Below are 17,881 nucleotides of genomic sequence, written 5' to 3'. Positions count from 1 at the left end.
GACAGACGGGCCGAGAATTTGCAGGCGTGCCGCGAGCTGTGGCTGGGAAGAGGCGAGCTGCAGCCAGGAGCTTGTCACTTCCCGGCTGATGGCAATCGAGCCAGACTGCTGGTAAAGTCGGGCTGGTTCTGCCAAAATCCCCTGTTCAATGCTGTTGCAACGGGGGAGATGGCTGTGGGACATTGAATACCCCCCTATTGAAGATAGCATGAGGAGTTAAATGGTACAACAGTAATGCGGGGTCAATCATAACTGTGACCTGAGTGATAAGTTTAGGGCATGTCCAAATATATGAAGCAGGGTGCTTTCCATTCCATGATCCAGAGGAGGATGAAAAAATTCTCGTTAAGCACATTGGTACCACATACCAGCAAAAATAAATTTTAAGTTTGTGTTCTCTATGTCTAATCAACATACTGTAGCTAAAGAGACTACGGGGCCGATTTATCATGAACGCATTTACAATGCGATCTGGGCGGAATATTACCGCCCAGGATCGCATTGTAAAATGCAATCATATCGGGGCAATTTATCAATATTAAGGGCGCAGGGACAGGGCTCCGATACTAGCCCGTCCCTGCGAAGCCCTAACCCAGAAGCGGGGAGGTCAGCGCATGCGCGGTTATGCGCCGACCCCTCTTACCGCACTGCCGCTCGGGCAGGGCGAAGTGTAGCCATAGGCTACAATGGGCTATCGCCACATTACAATGGCGATAGCCCAGGGGTGCGATGCCGGGCTGCCTGATGTTGATACATTGGGCAGCTTCGCATCCCCCATAGAAACTTATGGGGGATGCGGCCGGCGGCACTGCAGGGAGGATCGCAGCAGGGATCGGAGATCCCTGCTGCGGTCCCCCTTTAATACGTTTGGGGGGATACTAAATATTTGCGGTGAACCCCCGAAAACTGATGTTTTCAGGGATTTAACCGCAAATATTGCTTGATAAATGCGGCCCTAAATCATTCCCAAGAATCTTGACCCAACTTCATTCATCAGAAAGAATTTCCCAGCATAGGGCTGGAAAAAACAGGCTCCATAAAAGGTTGAACTGAGACCTACCTAATTGTGACACCACCACCTGCTTACCACTGGGATGCTAAGGACCGCATAATCGTGAGGATACCTTCATGATTGAGGACTACAACTCTTTCCTCCAGCGTGACCTACTCCTGCAAGGTTTATGGACTACTGTGATATAACTCACAGTTTACAATTTGGAGTTTGACCAGGGACTTTTGCACCACCAGAATTGGGACTCCATCAGAATAAGTATAATTACCGCAATTGTCCAATTACGCTATCATTGTGGCAGAATTCTACTCTTAAATAAATGCGATAGTAACTTGTCAGTATATATTGTTCTTGACTTTTTATCATTAATTTTATATATTAAAAACTGTAATTATTATTGTAATACCCAATTGATTCTATATTTGTTTCATATCACGTTCCCATTTTATTTTGTGCGCAGCTAAAGGAGGTACAGTAGTTTATGGAATATCAGAAGGGGGTAGATTGTGGACACTAGTCTCTTAGCGGGTGACCTGAGAGAACATAAGGATTCCAAAGTGGATCTATTTGAGAAACCCCCAGCAGTCCTAAGTGAGGAATAAAAGATATATATTTATAGATATTGGTAAAAACAGACGGAGGAGAACACACATCTACTCTGTAAATCCGCAAAGGAAGGGAATGAACGTAGGGGAGGCAAGTCATTGACAAATTAGATGCCCGCTTTTAATGATATAAGGAGGGGGGGGTGGAGTTAGGGTAATAGAGAAAAGGATCTAGTAAGTCCCATAGTGATAATAGAAAGATATAGTAGGGTTTGAAGACCAACTTACTGTTCTACGCTGACAATGTATACACAGGAGGGAATAAATATTATTTCAGACTCTATCTGTATGTATCCATCTATGTGAGAGGGGATCAGAAGGGTGTGGTATAAATCACCGACAGTCGGGATTCCGACAGTCATTACTCAGATGTCGGAATCCCGACTGCACAGCGTGGGTGGAGCGCAATGAAGCCCCATGCGGGCTTGCTGCGCTCGCCACGCTGCTGCGCTCGCCACCTATTTTATTCTCCCTCTATGGGGTTCATGGACCCCCACGAGGGAGCAGTCAGTATTCCGACGTCGGGGTATTGACTGTTTGGGAGCCGTCCGGCACCCGATCAGAATGCCATAGCACTGCCTGGGATAAATGAGGCAAAAATTATGCAATTCACATAATTTTACCTTTGCTCCCTATCAATGGACTTATTACTATCGGTATCATCTCCCCATTACTAGGAAGTGGTCAGGATGTTGGAGATACACTTATTCTTCTGGGGGTAGAGGGTTTACCTGAAAAATCGTGAGTCTCCCACACAATGCTCAAGATGCATGGCACCGTTTTCGTATGCATCATACATAGTGAGTTTTGGTCTTTTGCATTTTAGTGTCCCTTATGTAATTACAACTGCACACCAGTCATACTGGTCACTGGATTCTGCTAGTTTGCTAATCTGAAAAAATACAACATTTGTGCCTTCTACACATTATGCCACATACCCCTTTTTCACATTGTTTCACCGTAGTGTAACTTATTCACATTATGCCACACAGTAGTTCCCAAAATTAACATTATTCTACACAGTAGTTCCCACAATTCATGTTATGTCACACAATAGTACCCACAATTCACATTATACCATGCAGCAGTGCCCACAATTCATAGTGTGCTGCACATTAGTCCTACTTAATCCTGTTATACCAACAGTAAGGCCCCTTTATTAATTTACTGTGACCTGCAGGGCCTACGTATGCCAGATAACTGCAGTGCGGTGACAGTGCTGCAGCTGCTCCTTCTCTCCTACGTGAGAAATTTGGAACTGGGGATGGCCATGAAATTGTGATGTCAGATCCCTATCGCCAGGATTTCTTCAGAGAGTGCTGGGTGGGGGAGAAATAAGGATAGGAGAAGACACTGGTTGAGGCAATGAGGGGGGCCTTCTTTGTATGGACTGTATCAATAGTTAATTCTGTGTTGCTGGGACTGGTGGCGCACCAGTGTTTAATTAGTCATTGGGACTCATAATGGCGCTGGCTGTGGGCCCCTTTCTTTGTGGCAATCTCTCTGCACATGTTGCGTGTGCCCTATCTGCATACAACATAGTATATAGCCCATTAGAGGGAGATTTTGCTTTGCGATTATTACTAAATTAGGCACATATTTTATCAAATTTCTATAGAAATCACTGTCTCATTTTTTCTCCTGCAAATGAATTGCAAAGCCCCATGATTTGGTTTTAAATCTCCCACGCATAATTAAATTCCTATATATATGGCCAAATTCCACCAATAGAAAATGTTGAATATACAGTACATGTAAAAGCCACCATCTTGTTTTTGCAGATATGTGTGTTTCCATGCAAGGTGTGCGATGGCACAAATCCTCATTTCCGTGGCAATTACCAGTTTTACAACTGCACTGTGGGTGGGGTAACCACTGTGTTTTCTCGCCAGCTGTGTGAGAAAACTAATGTGAACATTTTTTTCCCAATTCTCCACTACTACAGCTAACAGCTGGTATGATGCGGTGGTCGCTTTTATAGATTCACTGAATCCGTTGCTACGGAATCCATTGTATTTCAGCTGGATGCTTCCTTTCATATAGACATGCATGGTGGCACAGTTAATAGCTCATTTTTCTTACCAATAGATAATACATTCTGAACACCTGCCAGGATAAAGTATTGGTTTTACCCTTTTAGATGACACAAAATTTTTATGATAGAAGAAAATGCAGAGTTTGACCGCCAATACGTTTCTTTTTGTTATGCGGGCCGTACATCAGCGCTGCTATTCATTCCTCACTTTCACAATGCCGATTTGGCAATCAGAACTGTTGGGGGGTCCTGAGGGCAGAGGTTAAGAACCACTGCCTTACGAAGAAAATATCTGTGGTATTGCCGAAAACAGATTGGTTGCACCTAACTAATTTGTATTTAACCTTTATTTCATGCACAGGACGTTTGTACTTGTTTGTGCACATTTGGTTTACTTGGGCACTGTGGAAATATTACAAAATGTCACCCTAGACTTTGCGCCTCATGTTCCTACATGACATTATACAGATATCGCCTCACATTATCCAAAGCCTCATTGCCTTTTTATTTAATGGTTTGTGTATATAGGCATGATTTATAAATATTTATCTGCATTTTATCTTAAGTTACCGGCTCATTGAATTTCTCATTTACATTAGTCTGCTTATCTGAGATAAGATTTATTGCTTATCAGTATTAATTATCAGCAATGCGCTTCAGTTTTGCAGATATTTATGGAAGAAATTCATCATGGATATTTTTTTGTGAAGAAGAGACTTTCGTGAGACTTCAGAAGCTATTAGAGACACTTCAGAGATTTGACAAGTCTAAGGTATGTGGTAAAATACAGAAACTCATTGACTTGTCTGGTACATTACATTATATGCTATTTGCAACAAAAAAAACACTGTTTTTTTGGACATCTCTGAATCATTCATGCTCACTGTATGGATTCAGCAGTTGTTCCCAAACTGTGTGCGTGGCGCCCTGGGGTGCCTTAGGACCCTTGTAGGGGTGCTTTGGGTTGGTGGTCCAGGAACAATTCAAATTAAATATAGTCAATATAATTGGCAAAACCAGTGCTTGTGGCAGCCAATCATAAAATATTTGGACCTACAGAAGCAAATCTTTTTCCTCTCTACATAATTAAATTGAAAGAAATTGGTGTGAAAATTGGCAAGCAAAATGTTTTATTTATTATAAGGACCTGTAATGTTTACCTTATATAGGAAATATAAGATTTTTTTACACAGCATTTTTTATTTGAATTTATATAACAAATGTGAGCGACCCTGGCAGTTTTTTAGCAGATATTTTGCACAACGTTCACAGAGATATTGCGGCAGATGTATTAAGCCTTAACAAGAGATAAATGCAAGTGTGATAAGGAGAGATAAACGTCCAGCCAATCAGCTCCATACTGACTTTTTTCAAACACAGCTAACCTGCTAACATGGCAGTTAGCAGGTGATTGGCTGGACGTTTAGCTCTCCTTATCTCCCTTGGATTTATCTCTTGTTAAAGCATAATACATCTGCCCCATTGACACTCATTTGTTTGCTCATCTTTTACAGATGTTGGCATTTTAGGTGGATTTTTTGTGCATCTCTCACAGAGATGTTGGAAATTTTAGCGGATATTTTGCGCATTTCTAACAGGGTTAGTAATAAACTTTTGGCCAAGGGGTGTCGTTGATAAAATTCTAATACTATATGGCACCTTGATTTAAAAAAAGTTTGGGAATCACTGGGTTACAGGAAGATTTATGTATATCTTATACACTACAAACGTAGCGATATACAGGCATTTTCTGAGCGATGTCAATTAATTTAACAACATTGCTTACAAAATGTCCCTACATCACTGTGTATGTAGGGGCGATAGTGATGCCCGGCCCCACACATCGATATTTCCTGGTGATTAATAATCAGCACACTGGTCGGGGACAGTGTTCTGACAGGAGAACACTGGCCCTGACACATCGATGTACAGCACTGTGTGCTGAGTGTACTGACCTATCTAGCATCACTTAGAACGCTCATCTACATACATCTAGGCCCCAAAACTCTCATCCATGCAGTATATTAAGTCATTTGGAATTAAGAATAATAAACATTTTAGTGTTATGCAACTTTGACTGTTCATTCTATTAGATAAAAATGTGTTTAGTTTTAATTTCATTGTAAATGCTCTTAATTGCATTCTAGTCATAAAATAGCAACATGGCTATGACCAACTTTCAGCCTATAAGATGCACTTTTAAGCTTAAATAATCTTTTTAATGATACTGTTAAGGGAAAGACTCTGGCCTCGGGCCATAGAGGCTGAGATACTGCTGGCACATACCGCTGGTAAGGATGCAAGCAGCTGTGCCAGCTATAGATCCATTTCTAAAAGTTTAGCTATAAGATTAAAGTGCTGCGGTAGACAAGTCATTATGACCGAGTGGGTTTGAGACGGGATGACAGGCAAGAAACAACGCCCGCAGGACAATTTACATGATACACAAAATAAACAAAGTCGAGTCTCCGTCTCCTCTTCTCTTGTTGTTTTGTTACACACTGAGAACGTTTTTTGATAGAAATCTTTGACCTTTTTTGTTGGCAACTTTGAAAAAGATTTGAATTGGGGTCACTTTAATAAAAGCCTTACTGTATATTATAAACCCTCAGCTAAAGTTAAAATGAATGGATTGTTATCTAGCACTATCCTGCTATTAATATAACAAAAAGACAAACACCAGGCAAGATGATTCTCATACTAACCGTACACACTGTAAAGTAATCAATTGATTAAATTTAGTCATTAATTGGCCAGATAATGATTTGCTTCCTGGATCTCCATTCCCAAATTAATTTGTACCCTAGAGACGGTCAAAGAGTGTTATAAAATGAATTACACCAAAAGTGAAGCCATTACCTATCCACATCTTAGGGTTAAATTTACTACCAAGAACTTTTTTAAGACCCCATCGCATTTGCCAAATTGAGTTTTACTCCATATCAGAAATCTATTTTAACAAAAAAAAAATCTTAAATCTCCTATATTTAGATTTTAAATGTGTACCTGTTTGATGGGGGAAGATGCCTCTCGGGTATCCACACAGTTTTATTGTACCACCCATACAGTTAAAATTTTAGAAAAGTTTGTCCCACAAGGCAAGTTGATGCATATTGAAATTCCCTAGTGTCTATCTTGGCCTCCTTAAGAATTTTAGATACTTAAAGCGTATATTACAACCTTGATTCCTATATGGTGCATTCTAGATTTTCCTCCTTGTGGAAAAGTTGATTTTGTAGATGGGTCTTTATGGTGTTAATTAGATTCTTTATCTGAGAAGTAGATCATCTCCTAACAACTATTTTAATACTTTTAACTGCTCTCCTTCTTTAAACCCACCTGGAAGGGTCATATAGTTAGACCTTTATTTACTTTAAAGGGTACTTCTGTTATAGCACGGCACCCGTTACGTAGTTAGCGTTGTGTCCCTGTCAGAATCAGCGTAGTGTTCCCGCGGCCAGCGTAGTCAGTCAGAGGTGAAGTGACTGCATTATTTCTGACGCTGTTAATTTGGAATGGCTGCAGAACCTCTCAGCATGTTTAACCTGCCGCAGACAGAGGAGGAGTCGGTGGCTTTTTTTCAGCAGCACCATTTGCTGCCACTGACACAAACCTGTGTTAATGGACACACCATGCGCTTGCATATGAAGGAGTGCATGTAGCGCTGCCACATTAAAACCTACCTTAAGAAGGTCAGTCTCCGTGCGGCACATTGGTTCCCAGGGTGTCCTATACCATTTCTTACCCTCATCAGTTTTATTTATTCATGGGCGGAGGAGCTCACAAGCATATCTTTTTATGAGCGACAACTAAAGTTGTCGAATAAAACCACCATGCTGTACAATACCATTATGCGGGAGGCCTGCACTGTGGACTTAATGTCGCAGCCCCAACGCCGGATTGGTGGTCCAGGAAAAAGTGGAGGTGGATGAGAATTTGTTTGTACAGAGGAAAAAGTCATGTCGGACGATTGCTTCCTCAACAGTGGCTGTTTGGAGGCATTTCCAGAGACACCGGTGACTTTCAGAACGCCTGTGGAAAGACGTGACGCCAGCACCCTGTTGGCCGCCATCAGCAAATATATAGAACCGGGAACAACTATATATTCGGATTGCTGGCGTGCATATAACACTGAACATCTGGAGCAGGCAGGGTATTACAATGTACCGGAGAACCACCGCTATAATTTTGTTGATCCGGACACTGGGGTTCACACCCAAAACATTGAACGCCTTTGGGGATCGTGTAAGTGGCATAACAAACGTCAAAGGGGCACTGCGCGGCAGAATCTGGACTCCTACCTACAGGAATTCATTTGGCGAAAGACTGTGGAGCAGAAAACACTTTCCAGTGTATACTTTATGCCTTAACTCTGCTCGCACAGGCTGACAAAGCAGAAGACACAGATGCAGACACAACTGCATCCACTTCTGCTGTAGTTTCTGTCAATGCCGAATCAGAAGAATAACTGTTAAATTTTTTTTTCTTTCTTCTTGATAATTTCGATATTATTGTACTTTGTTAAGTTGCTTTCTTCTTCTTATCATTATTATTAATAACTAAAATCCAGTTACCAGTTAACACATGTCATCATTACTGTCTCAGATGTATGATATGGCAGGTGTGATTTGTGTTCCTGAAACACCCCCACTATCCACGCCAACCCGAAGCGTGGCGAGCGCACGCGTTACGCATCCTCCCAACCATAGGCATGCGCACATTGAGTGTTAAGGGTGCACAGGCACCCCCTAATGCTGTGCCCCCACCCCCACACTTATTGCTGCTAGTAATACCAGCAATACCTTTTACCAAAGACTTTTGGTTTTTAGAGCTGTATTCCATTAAAATAAGCGCCCATCAATCAATTATTTGTGTTTTGCATTATTAATTGTATTACACCATTGTCATATCACTACATATCTGTGTCATCCAGATATGATTTTGACTTTATTTGCATGTACTGTTACACAGAGTAATTACAAGATTAAAACTGAAATAGACGTTTTATATTGTAGTGAGTGCACGCCTGATTTGTGGTGTTAGACAGGCCCAATGGCGGTGTTAGACATGCCCAATAGGTGTTGCTAAGCAAACCGCTTTGACAGTGCACCCCCTAATAAAGTGTTGGGGTGGAGTTGATTTTATAAAGTGTGGTGAGCGCAGCGAGGGGACGTGGATTACTTTACATGTATTCCGCTTCCCCTCGTGGGGCTCGCAGCGCTCGCCACGCTTCGGGCTCGCCACACTTTATGAAATGAACTCCACGCTGACGTGGATAGTGGGGGTATGAAAAGGTCGGGAGGACGCGTGACGCATCCCATTGCGGGGCTCGCTGCGCTTGACACGCTTCGTGCTGGTGTGTGGATAGTGTGGGTTTCAAGTGGAGGCATTTGCTAGTATATAACATGGAGCACTGGCAAATGCCTCCTTTATTGTGCATCAGATGCACTTGCGTCCGCATAACCCCCTTTGTGCAGGAGACACACGTGCTACAGAACCCCCTAACCCCGTCTCCCTGAAGCGGACACGGGCAGGGTTGTCGTACCCTGCCGCAATAATTACTGAGACGCAGGAGCGTCTGAGATGCACCTGCATCTCAGACAGCTGGAGCACCTCTCCGCCGGCGCCCGCATGATCCGGCGTCCGCCAGCGCAGGGGATCTGGCGATTACTGGTGCTGTGTGAGAGGCGCTCACTAGGCTTGCCATGGATGCCGGGGACAGAGCTATGGATGCCGGGGACAGAGCCGGGCTGCCGCGGAGTCACTACGCTAAGTACACTAACTATGCTAGGCAGCAGAGTCACTGCGCTAACTACGCTAGGCAGCCGTTGGACTACGCTGACAGCGCAGCTTAGCATACGCTGAAAACGTAGCGTAGCCGGGCACCGTGCTATTACACAAGTACCCTTTAAAGTTATATATTGTTACAACTCAGATAGATAGGATTCTATAGCTGTTCTCTGCACCCTACTTAACTTCTGATAAAGCATGAGTATACTGTATTTGGAAGATGATTTGTGCACTGTAATGACTGAGAAGTCATGGAACATCATTGGACAGGGAATAGTTAAAGCATTTAGTAAGGTGGTATCTTTTACGTGTTCAATTAGGATAATAAAAGTAAGGAAAGTCGTGTAAGTTATATCTTTTCACTTATGGAGGATATTCTGGTTGACCCGCAAAGCTGCAAAATTCACAGCTTTGCGGGTCATCTAAAGCTGCCTGAACGACCGTATGCCCCCCCCCCCCCCCCGCATGCCGATTTCCCCGCGCGTATGGGAATGGATGTTTAGCATAAACATCCATTCGCAGCCTTACATGCGAGGGCGAAATCATTCAATGGTCGCCGACCATCGAATGATTTCTACAGTGTTTGCAGATCTAAGACACCTCTCAGGTGTCCTAGATCTGCAGGTCCCTGTATGGGAAGCCGGCCGGCAGCTGATATGCGCTGATGTCAGCTGCCCGCACCCTGTCATCGGCAAATTTCCATGGGTACACCCAGTGCCCCCATGCCCCACCCGCATTCCTGTGTATGAGCGGCCGACGAATAGTCAATTCGCCATGGCCGCTCGCACAATGCTGCTGCACATGTGCATAAATGTTTATGCGCATGCGCACTCTGCAAACATCGCTCCCCTGTGCGAATGCTCAGGGGAGCGTGCCAACTAAAATAACCTGCGTTTAATCAATGTACATGACCTAAGGCCCCTTTAAGTCAGACATCCAGAAACTAATAGAACACATATTGCTATCTAGAGTTCCCTTGTGCCTGTGTTCTGGTGTGTTTGTCCATGGCCTTCTTATAAACTCTAACAATCTGACCTTATGTTATTTAGCATCAAAAATGTTATTGTGTAGTAATGGTGACATTCCCTACCAATTGAAAAATTCATACATGGTAAAGGGTGTAGTATAGCGGGCCGACAGTTGGTATTCTGACAGTCAGTATACCAACGGGAGGTGAGTGCATGGAAGCCCCTTGCAGGCATGGTGGCTTGATGCGCTAGTCACAGGGAAGGAGGCAGTGCCGGCCAGCCGGAGCCAGGCAGCGGTTGCTCATTGGCGCTGCCTGGCACTAAGCAGCACAGGCAGTGGCAATCACAGGCATTTTCTGGGTTTGCCAGTCTGGGCACTGAAGCATAGCCTGGAAAATTCTCGGGAGTACCACTGAAGGGGTGAAGTATTGATAGCTTATGCCTTAGCTCTGTAACATTGCATGGATTGTGGAATTTGTTTAAATGGCTCATAATCCTCCCTACTTTCCCTTACCGTTCCCTCCTCTGCTGAGTTAATAAGTGTACCCTCCCTTCCGTTTTATCCCTCCCTAACTTTTTTTCCAGAGAACCAAGGACATGGCCCAGTATTGCCCTTTGCCAGCTTGTGGGGAGCCTCTAATTGCAGCTGTACATTGCGGGTGCATCTTAGCACCAGTGATATATTGCATCCATTTCCCTAGAACTCCACCGGCAGCTACCCTGGAGCCCTTTTACTTACGGTATATGGCATGTAAAAAATGGCAGTCGCATGTAAGGACTCCCGGGGAGCTGCTGTTGAAGATCAAGGGAAATTAGGTCCAACTTGTGAGTTGGACCAGTGTATGGGGGCCTTTAGAATGTGCCTGGCTGTGTTCTTTGTTAAGCAGTATAATACTGATATATATATTATTTTATTTTAGAACTATTTTTTAGGAAAGGCGTTGTATGACGAAGACTCTACTATAATTCATCATTATGCCTTTGCGGAAAACCCTTCAGTTTTTAAGTATCCAGATTTTTCTGCTGGCTGGGCTCTTAGCATACCACTTGTGAAAAGGTAATATAACTTCTTATATCTTTAGATTATAAATAGTTTGATGTTTATTGAAAATGTTTTTCTACAATAGGAGGTTATTGGGTCAAATACTGTTTTATATTTATATACAGTATTACATTGATTTACAGTCTTTATAGCCTGAATTGTAATGGACCAAATGAAGAGTTTAAAATGGTTCTAGGTAACTATAGACAAACTACTGCAGTATCGCCAAACAAATACTTTTTATTACAAGAAACTACAGTATCGTAAACAACAGTGGCGGATTTTACATAGGGATGCAGGACCATAGCACCCCCAGTAAAATCTGCCACTCACAAAGTTTGAGCAGTATATATTACCAATCCACGATGATGAATATAGGCTGGTGGACTCCATCCATAATGATGGAAAAAATGGTGAGAACATGAGGAGAAGGGAATTGGATCATCTTACGTCTGCAGACGTGTCCCTTTAATCCTCATATGGATGTACTTGAGTTTAACCAAGAGTTGGAGAGTTCTTGAGAAGCTGTTACATGGTATGATGGATAATTAGGGGCAAAGCAAATGTCCCAGATGCAAAGTCCAGTGAGGTGGTAAAGTCTCAAAGATCCAGCCAGTGGATGGTAAATGTCAGTTGGGGGTGATTTGGAAAAGGCTCAACGCATTTCCCTGGATATTGCACTCCGGCTTCCTCGGGAGCACATTTACTCCTGAGGAAGCCAGAGTTCTATATCCAGGGAAACGCGTACAGCTCTAGAGTTAAAATACTCTTTTATATTGTATGTGTTTTTTTTTATTATGTTCTGATTGAATTATTGTGACAAAATTTGTCTAGAACTTTGTTATTTTTTCAGAAATTAAAGTATTTACATTTTAAACCATTTTGCATATATTTCAGCCAGCGGTGGCACACCTTTTTTCTCTTCTTTGTACACAATAATATTAGGGGAGTGACTACCCCTGTGCGAGCTGCTGGTAATTGCGCAACACACAATCTCCTGTTACTCACAGGGAATATCTCACAGTGCCATAACTTCCCATTGGCAGGGCGGCCCCAGGGGGAAATGCCATAGTAGACTATGATAGCGAATTGGAAGCCACTTCCCTACCATTATGGCAGCCTGGTCCGGCTTTTAAGGTCATAAAACAATGAAATCCTTAGAAGTCAGCCTGTAGTTGACTTAAGCCCCACCCCAGATATAGACTCCAACCTGACTTATGCTCTGACTCTCAGTGACATTAGCTATCAATCACTGGGAGGGCAGGGATAAGACTCAGGATCAGTCAGACGTAATGCAGACTTTCCCAGGTAGACGGATAAAGAGCCACCGTTGGTAAACATAGACGTTTTATTTATTTTTAGCATCATGTGGGTAAAGGAAAATAAAAGTCTCTGAATTAAAAGTAACAATTGAAATTCTTAGCCACAATAAAATACATGCACAGCCATAATCAAATAATATTGTGTAGTGAAACTGAATAAACAATATTTAAAATATATAAAATAAATGTTTTCAATAAGTAAATTATTGGTTCAAATGGTGTGAACATACGGTGCAATTTTGGCTACAATTTTGACTATATAGTAAAAATCGGATAGTAAGTTAGCCAAAATTGTGCAGTGTTTAGGAGGCTTGAGATACGATGCGCTGACCTGCGGCGTCTTTATCGCAAGGGAAAATAGACTGTGCTGTCTGTTTCAACTATGTCCCCTAGCGCCCAATAGCAAGATAGTCAAAACCGTAAGTGCAGTTAGCCAAAATCGCGTAGTCAAAATCGCATAGAAATAGGTTAGTCAAAATTGGCCATTAGCCTGAATCGCACCGTATGTACACACCTAAACACTGTTCATATTAGCATTAACAAAAGGCGTGTGTCGGAGCAATTCATGTAAGATAAAAATGCTGATAACATCTACATTACCCCGGCGGAGGAGACAACAGTAACCGCTTGAGATGCAATCACCGCTTCTGATTCCTAGATGAGAATCCAGGATGTTAGCAACGCATCAGCAGTGGTGCTTGTTTAGGCCAAGTTTTTATAATAATCAAATCTAGGAGTTATGGACTTGAGAACAATGTGTTTATTTAGTGCTAAGGTGTTTAGCACTCTACATTTTAAAAGTCAGTCAGCTCTGGTCATCTGAACCCTACTCTACACAGCAATCACTCCATGTTGTGTCATTTCTAGGGGTAAGCTATTTCACCCAGGGTAATCCTACACAGTGCGCCTAAGATGGCTGCCTCACCTGGTACCTTGTTAGGGTGGAATACACAACCGTGGAAGTTATTATCCAAAGTGTCTTCACCAACACTACAGTGTTCTAACTAAACTTACCATAGAAGGGACCAGTATTTAATCATTCCATGGGCAACATATAACAGCCTGTGATGTGCAGGCTCTTTTAGAAATTCCTGGAAATCTGTCTGTATTTTTAAAGTCGCAACCATTTACCACGCATGGGATTTTATAAACATGATTTTGCATTAACACTGGTGACACTTTCCACTTTTTTTATTCCAGTACCGACCATTCTAATGAAAGAGACCTCTATTGTTGTTGTGTTTTTCACATGTAGGGTGACATTCTATGGAATGAGAGTTGTGTTTTTTGGCGAATTTTACTCCAAAAAATGGCTAATTCGCATTTTTCCTTGAAATCGCATATTTAATCTGATACGAAAAGGTCCCTAAATCGCATATTTTGTGCGATAAGTCATGCGTACTGAAAGTGCGGTAAAAATTTGCACTTTTATCGCATCCAGATGTTTTCCAATAGAAAAGTATACAATTCGCTTATTTAATGGAATGGGATTTCGCAAATCGCACTTTTAAAGTGTCTAATAATTGCCATTATTTCAGACCAGGTTCTGTTGGGCGATTTGGCCCAGAACTCAATTTGGTCAAGTGCACACATGGTTAATGTCATCACAGGTGTTTTTAATTTCACTCACAAACACCCCTACATATACCCCCACATCATTAAGGACACCTGTGAGGGTTTGAGACATGGAGATTGTGCAGAGTGGATTTGAGTTGCTCATTTTGGATTTGGCCCATTTGGAGGAGCTGCGCACCAGAACCAGGTACCACTTCAAATAGTGCGTACCCCACGTATGTATCGTGCTAGGCTTTACCTGGACTCCCTCTCGGATCAACAGGTTTTGGGGATGTTTAGGCTAAACCGCAATAACTTGTTGAACTTATATGAGCAGGTGAGAGATGATTTGGACCCTTTTGGGGGGGACAACTATGCAGTGTCTGGGCTGCAGAAATTAATGTGTACCCTCTACTATTGCCACTGGCTCCACTCAGTCCGTGACCTCATGGTCCTTGGGGGTATCACAAGCCACTTTCTCAAAGCATTTTACTCAAGTGTTACTTGCTTTAAAGAAGTTGTGGCGGACATACATCAGATTCCCCAGTTCAGAGTCAGAGTGGCAGGACCACAAGGTTGCTTTCTATAGACTCTCAGCATTCCCTCACGTGCTGGGAGCTATAGACTGCACACACATTGGGATTAGGGCACCAAGTGTAGTTGCAGGATTCCCTGGGAACTGCCATGACGCCTATATTCTGTGACACTCCGGCCTATGGAACCGATTTACCCAACAACAAATGCCAGAGGGCTGGCTACTTGGTAAGTACATTTTTACATATTACCCTCTCTATTCGTCTTTGTACCTGCTGAAATGTGTGTGTGTGTGTGTTTTAATTTTCACCAGCCTACTACTCTTGTCCAAGTAAATACTATTTGCCCACTGCACATACCTTACCATATAAGGGAATAACTTCCTTTCTTTGGTTTAGGTGACTCAGAATATGGGTGTCTTTCCTGGCTCATGACACCTTTGCGCACCCCCGATGGCCCTGCACAGCACTGGTATAATGAAGCCCATATTGCAACCCCCAATGTGGTGGAGCGTACGTTTAGAGTGTTGAAAAGTAGATTCCGGTGTTTGGACCGGTCATCTGGTTTGCTGCTTTACCACCCTGCAAAAGTAGTGATGATCGTCCAGGCTTGCTGCATGTTACACAACATAGCCCTATACCAACCAGCCTATGTGGAGGAGGATCATGCAGCAGTCGTGCAGGAAGCCCAACCTACCACACCTCTGGTAGTGAGGGGTACGCAGAGGGGGAATCTGGTACGTACAGACATCATCAGGCACTACTTTTCTGGTAAGCACATGTGCCCTCTATTCCTACATGTACCTTTGCTGGAAGTGAACTCACCTACATTACATTTATCACTAACATCTTTTTGCCCCCACATTTAGCCCAATAGACACAGTCCAAGGGTACAGTTGGTGGTGCAGACCTATCCCTTGCTGTAAAAAACCTTGTAAGTATATTAACAACATGTATATCAACTATGGCTTACCTGTTGTTGTGGAACTACATGGGCCAGCATGCCCTGACACACTGTAAGCATGACAGCTCAAAACATGACTGCCACAGCTTGCTGAAATATGTAGTTCCACAACCTCGGACGGGCCAGATTTGAGACAACAGCATCTTCCACCAATACCTTGCTCATATATCATTACATTATGGAACAGATCACACAACAAATGTTTGAAGAATAACACACACACAAAATGGTATGCGTTGTGACATTTTTACTACAGTATATTATGTCATACATAACCTGCATTTGTCAGTCGCAAACAATAGAAATGTGTATTAATGTAACAAAAATTCAAGCATAGTACATGCATTATCAATTTATTTTATGTTAAATAATTATTTCTTCCCTCCATCAGGCCGCGCACTACCACCTCTTGACCCTGCGCACACGGCACCCCGGGTCCTAATACTCCGACGGGGTGGGGAAGTTGGTGAGCCACTTACTGGTGTGCTAGATACACTACTAATTGTAGATGTAGTTGCACCTATGACACCTGACACCTCCATTTGATGGATTTGTGCCTGCATAGCGATCAACGCATTGGTCTGCGCAGTACACGATTGACTAATTGAATGAATACTTTGTGCAAGGCTGCCAATATGGATATTCTGCTCTCTTACAGCAGAACTAAGTTCAGCAAGACGGGTGTCTATGCTATTTGCCATACGCACCTGAGTGCCTACAACAACCCGTACACTCCTAGACAATTTTCTCAACTTTAGAAAGGTGTCACGCATGTACCCCTTAATGTTGCCCATTTCCAGACTTTGGGAGGCCATAAATTCTAGTTGTTTGTCCTTGAAATGTACCAAGGAGGCAGCTACTTGGGCAGCAGAAGCAGCTGTAGGGGGAGTATTTCTGGGTGGGGGTAGGTTTGGAGTCACCCCACTCGGTGGAAGATCACTCTGAGATGATGTGTTTATTTCCTCCTCAGCCGCAAACGTGTCCACTGGTTCAAGAATTATCTCTATGTCATCCACCGGCATATCAGAGGATTCTGTGGATTGTTGTCCTAGTTGTACAGTACCTGTGGATACAGAGGAAGAGGTAAGTACAGATGCATATATTGTCCTTTCTGTCGTCAGTACTGTTTTGGAAAGGGTCTGAGATGGTAGACGCCCATACCTAGGGGTACTATGTACTTACAAATGGACCCCGATCCTGCATGAAACATTGACAATAATCTTCATTGACATGGCTAGGCCACATTACATTCATGTCCGTTGCAATGTAGCAGCTGGAGATGACTGTAATGTGATTTATTATTTGATGTGAAATGGGTGGGTGTACTGTATGTGTAATGGCCTGTGGTTTGAACATTTACCTGCTTCCACAGATGCGGCACCATCGGAGCTTCTTTTCTTGGATGCTTGATCACTTCGGGACGGACAATCTGTGAAAGGAAAGATCGGCAGACTTTATGTACCGAGTAATGGAGATGCTTTTGTGCAAAATCATCAAATAAATTACAATAATGGACAAATTTACCTTTGGTTTAGGGCTATATTATTTACTATTCATATTTTTACATTGATGTTTTGCACCTGTAGTCAGCCAAAAAAATTAAAACACTGCTTGACACATTACAACTGTTGGCAAATCTGTGGTATGTACTGTAGGCGTGACTGCTAAACCACCAGTACACCAATGTTTTTGGGCCACATACATATGAAGCTGCTAGAAATTTTTTTACAGTGTGGAACAATAGATGTGCAGTTGTGGAATGTCAAGGCCCAGCATTCTGATCATTTTTAAAGTAGGTGTAAACTATTGCCATTGACAGACCTTGCTGGGCTATGTAGTTCCACAGCACCACATTAATTAGTATAACAATACAAAATAACATTGCAGTTTAAATACATTGGCATGTATGTTTCATATTGCATGTGGTGACACTTAGCAGCTCGGGGTGGGCTTGCCGGCCTATCAGTATCCGCAATGTGCATCCCAGGCAGGACCTCAGGGGGGATAATTCTTTGGAGCTTCACCTCATATGATGTGTAGGATATTGTGGTGGGGC

General features: G+C 42.8%; 1 protein-coding gene and 1 long non-coding RNA gene across 6 annotated transcripts in view; both read left to right on the top strand.

The window, feature by feature from the left end:
• Positions 1–17,881, top strand: part of B3GLCT (beta 3-glucosyltransferase) — a 366,095-nt gene that overhangs the window by 236,962 nt on the left and 111,252 nt on the right. Inside the window, exons 6-7 of the mRNA XM_083169834.1 lie at positions 4,313–4,424; positions 11,331–11,467. Of these exons, the coding sequence (XP_083025960.1) occupies positions 4,313–4,424; positions 11,331–11,467 (249 nt within the window). The remainder of the gene's footprint in view (positions 1–4,312; positions 4,425–11,330; positions 11,468–17,881) is intronic.
• On the top strand, positions 11,478–17,348 carry LOC146057954 (uncharacterized). Of its 5 annotated transcripts, XR_014469805.1 has the most exons (5): positions 11,478–15,632; positions 15,731–15,795; positions 16,217–16,291; positions 16,796–16,908; positions 17,198–17,348. It is a non-coding gene; the product is annotated as an uncharacterized LOC146057954 (long non-coding RNA). The 5 variants fall into 5 exon arrangements; XR_014469803.1 differs by having other exon boundaries at positions 11,478–15,795; XR_014469804.1 differs by having other exon boundaries at positions 15,731–16,908.

The sequence above is a fragment of the Crinia signifera genome, chromosome 2 (assembly GCF_055691185.1).
Source record: "Crinia signifera chromosome 2, ASM5569118v1, whole genome shotgun sequence".
Lineage (NCBI taxonomy): Eukaryota > Metazoa > Chordata > Amphibia > Anura > Myobatrachidae > Crinia > Crinia signifera.
The sequence above is the reverse complement of the archived record's forward strand: the minus strand, read 5'-3'. Positions and strand labels throughout refer to the sequence as shown.